Source organism: Myotis brandtii, unplaced genomic scaffold, assembly GCF_000412655.1.
Source record: "Myotis brandtii unplaced genomic scaffold, ASM41265v1 scaffold1040, whole genome shotgun sequence".
Lineage (NCBI taxonomy): Eukaryota > Metazoa > Chordata > Mammalia > Chiroptera > Vespertilionidae > Myotis > Myotis brandtii.
Genome location: NW_005353498.1, coordinates 360,014 through 371,812, shown reverse-complemented (window position 1 = coordinate 371,812; position 11,799 = coordinate 360,014). Strand labels below are relative to the sequence as shown.

The 11,799-nt window shown below is 46.5% G+C and overlaps 2 protein-coding genes across 5 annotated transcripts in view; both read left to right on the top strand.

The window, feature by feature from the left end:
• Window positions 1–1,703, top strand: part of CALR3 (calreticulin 3) — a 16,047-nt gene extending 14,344 nt beyond the window's left edge. The window contains exons 7-8 of the mRNA XM_014538406.1: window positions 15–107; window positions 1,482–1,703. Coding sequence (XP_014393892.1) covers window positions 15–107; window positions 1,482–1,625 — 237 coding nt within the window. The 3' untranslated portion in view covers window positions 1,626–1,703. The remainder of the gene's footprint in view (window positions 1–14; window positions 108–1,481) is intronic.
• EPS15L1 (epidermal growth factor receptor pathway substrate 15-like 1) overlaps window positions 1,688–11,799 on the top strand; it is a 108,581-nt gene continuing 98,469 nt past the window's right edge. For 2 of the 4 annotated variants that reach the window (XM_014538198.1, XM_014538189.1), the window contains exon 1: window positions 1,688–1,827. In XM_014538198.1, the coding sequence (XP_014393684.1) occupies window positions 1,786–1,827 (42 nt within the window). In that variant the 5' untranslated portion in view covers window positions 1,688–1,785. The remainder of the gene's footprint in view (window positions 1,828–11,799) is intronic. The other 2 variants (XM_014538194.1, XM_014538204.1) reach the window with 2 other exon arrangements.

Here is an 11,799-nt window from a genome sequence, read left to right as displayed (position 1 = left end):
ATTTTCATCTGCAGGTGAGATCTGGAACCATCTTCGATAACTTCCTGATCACAGACGACGAAGAGTATGCTGAGAATTTTGGCAAGGCCACCTGGGGTGAAACCAAGGTACGATGAGTGCAATGCACTTTTCTTTCATTTTTTATTTATTTCTGTACTTGAGTCTAACATGTAGGAAAGGACTTGAAGGGTTTTTGCTAATGAACACCCCACCTAGATCAACACACAGAATGCTTTCAGGAGCCTCCTCATATCCCCTCCCAGCCGGCACCCGCCCCCAAAGGAGCCACTATTCTATCACTATTCTATCTAGATCAATTTGACCTCCTTTTGAAATTCATATAAACGGAGTCATATTTACTCATGTAGGCAGTGTTGTCAGACGCACTCATATTGTCACATGCAGCAGTAGCTCCATCTTCCTGTGAGAATATCCCAGAAGGTATGTATCCATTCTCTGTCAAGGCAGCTTTGGGTGGCTTCCAGCTTGTGGCCTTGTGCATAAAGCTGTTACAATCATTCCTGTATGTATCTTTCAGTGAACAGCCAGGAGTGAACAGGCTGGGTTTACAATGTCCCTCACAGCCAAACAGTTATCAGTGTGCCGCCTTATTTTACATTCCCTGGATTTTCTCATTTAGGTTCTAAGTTCTCCTCTTATCACCCATTCAGCTGGTTGAAGGACAGGGACCCACTGCTCTGGGAACAGAAAGAGGGATGAATTCATTGCCTGGGGCTGTCGTAACAAATCACCACAAACTGGCTGGCTTAAAACAACACACATTTATTCTCTTACAGTTCTGGAGGCCAGAACTCCATTAGCAGGACCACCCTCCTGCCAAAGGTTCTAGGGAGGATCCTTTTCTTGCCTTTTCCAGCTTCTGGTGGCTTCTGGTGTTCCTTGGTTTGTGGCCACATCACTCTCATTTCTGCCTCTGTCTTTTTTTTATGTTTTCATTGATTTTTCAGAGAGAGAGAGGGAGAGAGAGAGAGAAACATTGATGAGAGAGAAACATCATCGATGGACTGCCTCCTGCAAGCTCCCCACAGGGCATTGAGACTGCAATCCGAGCATGTGCCCTGACCAGGAATTGAATTGGTGACTTGGTTCCTGGATGGACATTCATCTGCTGAGCTACACTGGCCAGGCTCTGCCTCTGTCTTGATGTGGCATTCTCCTCTTCTGTGTGTGTGTTTCAAATCTCTCTGCCTCTCTCTTATGAGGACACTTACGATGGAATTTAGGGTCCACCTGACAAATCAGGATAATCTCAACACAATTTAATCCCATTTGCAAAGACCTTTTCCCCATATCAGGTCATCTTGACAGCTTCCAGGGATTAGGACCTGATAGCTTTGGGGCTCATTTCCAGCTGCCCTGAGCTGGAGTGGAGGCTTCTAGAAGGCAGGTTGCACATGAACATCTGGTCAGCCTCCAGGAAGCATAATCCCTGGCCACCCGGTCTCTGTTTTTGTCTGCAGGACCCAGAAAGGGAGATGGATGCCATCCAGGCCAAGGAGGAAGTGAAGAAGGCCCGTGAGGAAGATGAGGAGGACCTGCTGATGGGCAGGTTTGATGGGAGAGAAAATAATTTCCGGAGATTTCACAAGAGGGATGAACTTTAGTCACCCCCCCCAGATAAAGATGACTGGTAAACCTTGTTTCTACTTGAATCTACATTTAAAAGCTCAAACGTCTACGTACGTGGGAATTTGTCCGATTTTCTTTGAGAAATGCTCCTATACTTCTTGGTGGTTTCCTCAAGCCCCCACCCCTGTGCACAAGATGTTTCCTCTGGACGAACCTGAGGCTGGGAACCAGAGGCTGGTGAGTCTGGTGAAAAAACCTGATGCTATTTTCTTTTTTTAAAATCCTTACCTGAGGACATGTTGTTTTTTGTTTGTTTGTTTGTTTGTTTTTAGAAAGAGGGAGAGAGAGAGAGAGGAAGGGAGAGAGAGAAAAACATCTGTTGCTTCCTGTATGTGCCCCGACTGGGGATCGAACCTGCAACCTTTTGGTGTATGGGGAGACGCTCCAACCAGCTGAGCCACCCAGCCAGGGCCTGATGCTCTTTTTTAAGTCCCCAAAATGTTTTATAAATAAAAGTTAGTAAAACCTATTTTGAAAAAGGGGAAATGATGCCTTATTTCTTTGGTTTGTAAATTATTAATAACATAAGACACAATTTTCCATATGAAATCTACGCAACATCCTCAGCATGGTAAGGTTTTGTGTGCTCTACCGGTATCTTGGTTATTTTGAAGAACCAGGCTTCCCTCGCACACAGACATTTGAAATGCCATAAAGAAGCTGATGCTTCCCCTCCCTACTCTGTGGCCCACTTCTGTGACTGTGAGCTCTCTGTAAGACAGAGGGATGAAATTCATTTTCTCAAGTGAAAATAGTGATAACTTCTCAGTTTAATGTTTTCCTTTCAAATCAAATAATTGCTTTTTAAAAATATGTCTTTATTGATTTTAGAGAAAGAGGAAGGGAGAGGGAGGAGAGATAGAAACATCTACGAGAAACATTAATTGGCTGCCTCCTGCAGGCCCCCTACTGGGGATCAAGCCCACAACCTGGGTATGTGCCCTGACCTAGAATCGAACTGGTGACCTCTTGGTGCATTGGACGATGCTCAAACAATTGAGCCACACCAGCTGGGCATTTTGCTTTTTAAAAAAAGTCACACATAGCAATCTTTTGTTTTGAAGAGACCTGTTTTCTCATGCAGAAACTTGTGTTAGAAATTACAGTAAAACCTTGATATAATGTACTAATTTGGGCCAGGCGGTATCCGCTAAAACTGAAAGTCCTATCAATATATATAAAAGCCTAATATGCAAAGTGTCCCCTCAGGAGTTTGACCGACCAGGAGTTTGATTGCTCACTATGACGCACGCTGACCACCAGGGGGCGGCACAGAACGAAGGAAGACCCCAGCTGGCGGCCTCTAGGGACCCTACCTGTGCACGAAATTCGTGCACTGAGCCTCTAGTATATAATAAAGTAGGTTTTCAGACTGCATATGTTAAAAAATTAACAAATTAATTAGTTTACTTGTTTTTACTTATGTAGACACCGTTTGTGTAATTAAGTATGTATGAGAAGGTCAGTTTTACTGGAAACTTTTCTGTGTGTATTACCATAATTTTAAATTTATATTGAATAGATGTAGTAAATGCATGCATTCACCTTGACCGACCAGGAGTTTGATTGCTCACTATGACGCACGCTGACCACCAGGGGGCGGCACAGAACGAAGGAAGACCCCAGCTGGCGGCCTCTAGGGACCCTACCTGTGCACGAAATTCGTGCACTGAGCCTCTAGTATATAATAAAGTAGGTTTTCAGAATGCATATGTTAAAAAATTAACAAATTAGTTTACTTGTTTTTACTTATGTAGACACGTTGGTGTAATTAAGTATGTATGAGAAGTTCAATTTTACTGAAAAGTTTTCTGTGTGTATTACCATAATTTTAAATTTATATTGAATAGATGTAGTAAATGCATGTATTCACCAGTCACCGAGAGTAAACAGATGCACACAGTTGGGGTGTGGCTTAGCACTTGTCTGAAAATTGGCAGGCATGAGTTAAAACTGCTGTAGAAAGTCGCACCACCACATAAGAGAAAGAACCAATTTCCGAGCACAATGCAGTGTGATCACGTGCTAATCATTCCCTGAACACTGTTTACGAGTAGAGACAAATATATATCTACAACTATAGTCTATTTAAACATGTAGACTATAGTTGTAGATGTATAATATTTATTTATGTTGGTGAAATTACTACAGTGTTTTTTCTGACATATGGCCTCTTTGCTAAACTTTGTTAAAAATAACAATAAATTGCCCTGGCCAGTATTTATCAAGGGTTAGAGCATCTGCCCGAGCACCAAAGGGTCGCAGGTTTGATTCCTGATCAAGGACATGTAGCTGGGTTGCAGGTTCAATCTTGATCCCTGCCCTGGTTGGGGTGGGTGCAGGAAGCAATGGGTCCACTCTCTCTCTCTCTCTCTGCTCCCTCCCTTCCTACTTTCACTTTCTGTAAAAATCAATGGAAAAAATATCCATAGGTGAGGATTAACAAGAAATAAAATAACAGTGAATTCCCTGGATAGCATGGCTCAGTAAGTTGAGCATCATCCTGTGCATCAGGAGGTTGCTTGTTCATTTCCTGGTCAGGGCATATTCATCAGGAGGTTGCTTGTTCATTTCCTGGTCCAGGGCATATTCCCAGGTGGGGGGCATGCAGCAGACAGCAGATGAATGGGTGTTTCGAAGTTTCTCTCCCTCCCTCCCTTCCTTTCTCTCTAAAAATCAGTAAACTATAATTTTTAACAAAAAATGTTTTATTGATTTCAGAGAGAGGAAGGGAGGAGAGAGGTTTAGAAACATCAATAATGAGAGAGAATAATTGACCGTCTGCCTCTTGCATGCCCCCTGTTGGGGATCCAGCCTGCAACCCGCAAATGTGCCCTGACCGGGAATTGATCTGGTCATTGATGCTCAATCACTGAACCACACCAGACGGGCTAAACTATTCTTAAAAAACAGTGAATTAGTAACAATAAAATAACTTGTTAATTTAATTACAAGCAAAACTTGGTTAAAAGCATTGTATTGTTATTTTTTTGTTAATCCTTGCCTGAGGATATTTTTTCATTGATTTTTAGAGAGAGTGGAAGGGAGAGACAGGGAGAGAGAGAGAGAAACAGTGATGTGAGAGAGAGAGACATCGATTGGTTGCCTCCCACACACGCCCTGTCCAGGGTCAGGGATTGAGCCTGATGTGCCCTTGACCAGAATTGAACCCGGGACCCTTCAGTCTGAAGGCCAACACTCTATCCACTGAGCAAAACTGGCTAGGGCTAAAAGTATTTTAAAATGAACAGGTTGTTAATTTTCACATGTGACATACAGACCGGACATTTTGTCCATTAAATCCAAAGTCTGGTATAGTAAGGCCTGCAAAATCGAGAGTTTACTATATCAACTTTAGGACACCAGAAATTTGGAATCTAGTGATAATACAAATAAGCTGAATAAATTGGAAATTATAAATGGTATATTCACAGATGATCAGTATGAAAAGTCCACTCAAAAAGTGAAATTCTGGCAACTTTTATTCTTGCTTTGGCCAAGGTTGGCAGACCTTCGAACGTGGACTTCATTGGTCTTCAGAGTTCATCAGGGGTTTTCAGTCTTAGAAACTAAATACTCCCTTGCTGCGCAGGGGTGGGATTCAAACCTTACCTACCTCTCTCAACTCTGAGAAGTTAGTAAGGGAAGGAGGAGAGCCAGGCCTATGGAGAAAATGCTGGAAGCAATCCCTCAGAGATGATCCTTGAAGCAGCACTGTCCTGGAGAAATTTCTGTGAAGATGGAGGTTACCCCCACCTGTGTTGGCCATATAATAGCCACTGGCTGCATCTGAACCCTTGGGATATGGCTGGTGAGAGGAATGACTTTTTACAAAAATTAATAAATGTTCTTAGAGCAGTTATAGGTTCACAGCAAAACTGAGTGACAAGTAGAGAGAGTTTCCATATGCCCCTTGTTCCCACATTCATACAACCTCCCCTACCAACGGCATCCCCCACCACAGGGGAACACTTGTCACAATTGATGAACTGACATGTCATTGTCACCCAGAGTTCATAGTTTGCATTGGGGTTAACTCCTGTTGTTGTTGTACATTGTATGGAGAAATGAGTTTTAATCATATTTAATTGTAATTAATTAAAACTTAGATAGCACCTGGCCTGTGTGGCTCAGTGGTTGAGCATCGACCTATGAACCAGGAGGTTATGATTCGATTCCCGATTGGGGTGCATGCCCGGCTTGCGGGATCCATCCCCAGTGTGGGATGTGCAGGAGGCAGCCAATCAATGGTTCTCTCTCATCTTTGATGTTTCTGGTTCTCTCTTCCTCTCTCAAGTCAATAAAATGTTTTAAAAAAATAAAATAAAACTTACATCGCCACACATGGTGAATGGCTGCGGTGCTGGGAAGCACAGCCCTGGATTCTAGTGAGAGAGTCCCCAGGACGGTTGAGCACCCCCAAGCATGGTGGCCACAGCAGTAGGGGGAGTCCCAGGCCACTCAGGCCAGACACGTGGGACCAAGCCTCTGTTTTCAGCTGAGAAGGTGCAGAAGAGTCTGCTGTCATGGCCCCTGTAGACTCTGACACCCAGGCTGCAAACTGCACATATTTCCCAGATACCATTCCCATGTTCTGTCAAAGGAAGTCATAAGGCAGGTGGAGAGAAACCATTATTCTGCCAACACCTTAGGCAGTGGTGACAGCAGCAGTGACTCTAGCAACAATGGCAGAAACAGTCATGACTGGTGAGGGCCCAGTGATTATATTGGTTTTGGGTAAGACCTTTTTCCCTTTAGACCCGTGGCCCTAAAAGGGCTTGCAGCTTCCTGTAGTTACTAATCTTAGGTAACCTGACATACCCGTTCTGTTTTTCCTGTACTTTTGTACTCAATCCCCTGTATCAAATATCCTCTGTTTGAAATATCTAGGTTGACTTCTCTTTTCCTCACGGAACACGGATCTGATAAAGTACGCAGAGTAGCTAAAACCTCCATCACCCCCATCTGGACCACTGCTGCGTCTTGCGAGATGGCCTACTCACTCCCATCCCTCTCCTCTCAGTCCACTTTGCCCACTGCATTCAGACTCACTGTTCTAGACCACAGATCTGATCAAATTCAAAACCCTCTGGCAGGCACGCTCTCACCTTTCCATTCCCCCGCTTCCCCCACAAGCGTGCATCACCTAAACTCGTAAGGATCCCCAGGAGACTTGCAACCAGGGGAGCAATGGGCAGTGCAGCTCGTCCCAGGCTAACCCTCTGAACTTGTCTCCAAAGCTCCCTTTTCTTGGACTTTCCAGTGAGCTGACCCCAGCCCCGCCGAGAGAGAGAGAAACAGTGATGTGAGAGAGAGAGACATCGATTGGTTGCCTCCCACACATGCCCTGTCCAGGGTCAGAGATTGAGCCTGATGTGCCCTTGACCAGAATTGAACCCGGGACCCTTCAGTCTGAAGGCCAACACTCTATCCACTGAGCAAAACTGGCTAGGGCTAAAAGTATTTTAAAATGAACAGGTTGTTAATTTTCACATGTGACATACAGACCGGACATTTTGTCCATTAAATCCAAAGTCTGGTATAGTAAGGCCTGCAAAATCGAGAGTTTACTATATCAACTTTAGGACACCAGAAATTTGGAATCTAGTGATAATACAAATAAGCTGAATAAATTGGAAATTATAAATGGTATATTCACAGATGATCAGTATGAAAAGTCCACTCAAAAAGTGAAATTCTGGCAACTTTTATTCTTGCTTTGGCCAAGGTTGGCAGACCTTCGAACGTGGACTTCATTGGTCTTCAGAGTTCATCAGGGGTTTTCAGTCTTAGAAACTAAATACTCCCTTGCTGCGCAGGGGTGGGATTCAAACCTTACCTACCTCTCTCAACTCTGAGAAGTTAGTAAGGGAAGGAGGAGAGCCAGGCCTATGGAGAAAATGCTGGAAGCAGTCCCTCAGAGATGATCCTTGAAGCAGCACTGTCCTGGAGAAATTTCTGTGAAGATGGAGATTACCCCCACCTGTGTTGGCCATACAATAGCCACTGGCTGCATGTGAACCCTTGGGATATGGCTGGTGAGAGGAATGACTTTTTACAAAAATTAATAAATGTTCTTAGGGCAGTTTTAGGTTCACAGCAAAACTGAGTGAAAAGTAGAGAGAGTTGCCATATGTCCCTTGTTCCCACATTCATACAATCTCCCTTACCAACAGCATCCCCCACCACAGGGGTACACTTGTCACAACTGATGAACTGACATGTCATTGTCACCCAGAGTCCATAGTTTGCATTGGGGTTAACTCCTGTTGTTGTTGTACATTCTATGGAGAATTGAGTTTTAATCATATTTAATTGTAATTAATTAAAACTTACATAGCACCTGGCCTGTGTGGCTCAGTGATTGAGCATCGACCTATAGACCAGGAGGTTACGATTCGATTCCCGATTGGGGTGCATGCCCGGCTTGCGGGATCCATCCCCAGTGTGGGATGTGCAGGAAGCAGCCAATCAATGGTTCTCTCTCATCATTGATGTTTCTGGTTCTCTCTTCCTCTCTCAAGTCAATAAAAATGTTGTAAAAAATAAAACTTACATCGCCACACATGGTGAATGGCTGCGGTGCTGGGAAGCACAGCCCTGGATTCTAGTGAGAGAGTCCCCAGGACGGTTGAGCACCCCCAAGCATGGTGGCCACAGCAGTAGGGGGAGTCCCAGGCCACTCAGGCCAGACACGTGGGACCAAGCCTCTGTTTTCAGCTGAGAAGGTGCAGAAGAGTCTGCTGTCATGGCCCCTGTAGACTCTGACACCCAGGCTGCAAACTGCACATATTTCCCAGATACCATTCCCATGTTCTGTCAAAGGAAGTCATAAGGCAGGTGGAGAGAAACCATTATTCTGCCAACACCTTAGGCAGTGGTGACAGCAGCAGTGACTCTAGCAACAATGGCAGAAACAGTCATGACTGGTGAGGGCCCAGTGATTATATTGGTTTTGGGTAAGACCTTTTTTCCCTTTAGACCTGTGGCCCTAAACGGGCTAGCAGCTTCCTATAGTTACTAATCTTAGGTAACCTGACATACCCGTTCTGTTTTTCCTGTACTTTTGTACTCAATCCCCTGTATCAAATATCCTCTGTTTGAAATATCTAGGTTGACTTCTCTTTTCCTCACGGAACACGGATCTGATAAAGTACGCAGAGTAGCTAAAACCTCCATCACCCCCATCTGGACCACTGCTGCGTCTTTCGAGATGGCCTACTCACTCCCATCCCTCTCCTCTCAGTCCACTTTGCCCACTGCATTCAGACTCACTGTTCTAGACCACAGATCTGATCAAATTCAAAACCCTCTGGCAGGCACGCTCTCACCTTTCCATTCCCCCGCTTCCCCCACAAGCGTGTAGCTAAAACCTCCATCACCCCCATCTGGACCACTGCTGCGTCTTTCGAGATGGCCTACTCACTCCCATCCCTCTCCTCTCAGTCCACTTTGCCCACTGCATTCAGACTCACTGTTCTAGACCACAGATCTGATCAAATTCAAAACCCTCTGGCAGGCACGCCCTCACCTTTCCATTCCTCCGCTTCCCCCACAAGCATCACCTAAACTCGTAAGGATCCCCAGGAGACTTGCAACCAGGGGAGCAATGGGCAGCGCAGCTCGTCCCAGGCTAACCCTCTGAACTTGTCTCCAAAGCTCCCTTTTCTTGGACTTTCCAGTGAGCTGACCCCAGCCCCGCCTTGGCTCAGTTCTTTCACTGACTTATTTCTCAGCCAAAGCAGCCGCATGCAGGCTCATTTTTTTCCTATAATGTTTCAAGGGAGCCAAAGCAGCCTGCCTAGGCTCTCTTCTGTTGCTGCTTCTGACCTACCCCGCCCTTGTTTCACTGTCCCCAGCTTTAATGAACATACCCTCAAAATAAAAACAAACGAAAACCCTCTGGCAGCTTCCCATTGCTCTTTGCCCAGGGCCAAAGGAGCACGGTGAATCTGAGAACTAGGAGCTCAGAGAACAAGACAGTCTGAAGATGAGGCCGGATTACACATGGTTTTAATTCATTGCTCTTGGAAAAGGGTATCCTGTAAGACCACGTATGATCTGGCCTCACCTTGAGACTTGTGCTGAGTTCCAGAGCCTCAGACTCTGTGCCGCTCAGCTCCCTCTGCCTGCCATGTCCTCACTCCTACCTCTGTCACCGAATGCATGCTCCACCTTCAAGTGGCACACCCTTGGGTACTCTGTGCAACCCCCTATCACTGCTTCCAGTGGTCTGCTTCCTCGTGTAATTATTTGATGTCTTTCCCTCCTTTAGAACAGGGATTCCCACAGCAGGGGTGGGACCAGTTGCCTCAGCAGATCTGAGTCAGAGTCAGAAACCAGTCTGTGTGAAGAAGCCCTCAGGGGTTCGGATGTAGGCCAGGGCTAGACGCCCCCTCCAGGCTGTTGAGGTGGGTAGAGCTTGTGTCTGCCTGGTCCAGCATTGGAGCACCTATGCTGGGATGAGGGTTGCTCAGGGAGCATTTGATGGGTAAACAGTTGTTGGGTGAGACACAAAGCATGCTATCATCATCTGGATGGCACGTGTGCACCAACTCACTGAAGACACTGGAGCAGCAGTGCTTGAGACTCCAGAATGGAGCAGGTGCACAGGAAGCTGTGCCCCACCCCTGAGATCCCAAGCCTTCTAGCTTGCCTGCCAGGCACCATCACAGGACCAGGTAAAGGGGGTCCAACCGGCCCTGAAGAAACCTTGGGCCACTGTGGTCAGCTGCCTATTAGTGGAAACCTGCCACAGATGAATGGGTGTCCATAGTGAATGGAAGGCAAAACATTTTGTTAAAACTTTTAACTTCCATGGCTAAATTACTTTTTAAAATAAAGAGTTTAGCCCTAGCTGTTTTGGCTCAATGATTAGAGCATTAGCCTCACACTGAAGGGCCTTGGGTTCGATTCCCGACAGGGGCATGTGCAGGCTCCATCCCCGGGCTGGTCCGCATGCGGGAGGCAACCAATCTCGATGTGTGTCTCTCCCCATCCCTTCCACCATCTCTTAAAACAAACAAACAAAAAAACAAAGGAAAAATACCCTCTGGTGAGGATTAACAAAAAACAAACAAAAAACCCCCCCAAAAAACAAAAAAGAGGGTTTCTTGGGCCATTGCTAGCAAGAAAAAAGACCAGGTCCTGGGGCATGGAGTCTAAACCACGAGCAGCAGTGACAGGTGGAAAAAAACACATGTCCACCGTCTTGGACTAGGGCAGAAAATGTGAGTGGTTGGGAGAAAATGTAAGTTGTTTTGACAGAATTTATGTTGACTATAGATTAAGGAGGTGGGAGAAGGTGAGGCAAGCTAATCCTGGGATAGGTGCAGAGTCCCAGGGAGGAGTGGGCAAGTCCTGAAAGTTCACGTGTGAACGAGTGCAGCGGCTCCCGGTTGGAAGTTGCTGGCTATTCTTTAGATAATGGCGGAAATAGCCTCCTCGAATTACACACTCGGGTGTGAAAGCAGTCTCGTTAGCTGCTCCCCAGCTGTTAACAGCCTTACTGTTCTGTTTCTCTCACCCTCCAGCCCCCTGTCATTTAATTTAGAACACCTCATACATTTCCTTATCAGTGTTTAAATAAATAAATGCCTCTCCAGGAATGGTCCTCCAGCAAACTCCAGGTAGGTGCTTGCTCCATGCTGAGCAGTGTGAGGCGCAGAGGTGAAACAACAGCAAACATATTATCATTCCCTCTTCGGAAGGGAGCCCACGGGCCAGGGAGGCGACTCAGTGACTTGCAAGGTCAGGCAGCTAGACGGTGGAGACTGGGAACTGACTCTGGGCATTGTGGCTGCTGCTGCAGCACAGGTTGTGTCGCAACCCAGTTGTAGCCACAGCCCACCGGGGGTAGATCGGATTCGACCACAGGCACACAGCGCTGTCCTAGGAAAAGGGCACCAGGCGGGGCAGGCGAGGGTCCCGACCCTCTGCCGGGTGGGCAACGGCCTCCCCATAATGCGTTTGCCAGGCGCACGGAGAGGCGCACGGAATCCCTAGCAGAGGGCTCGGCATCGGCAAGAACCTGGAGAAAGGAAGCATGGCAAAGTCTGGCAGCCGGCGGGGGTCTGTGCGGCACCGCAAACACCCCGTTAGGGTCCGCGGAACACGCCCGCTAGCCCAGCCCCGTGGTCCCAGTCCCAG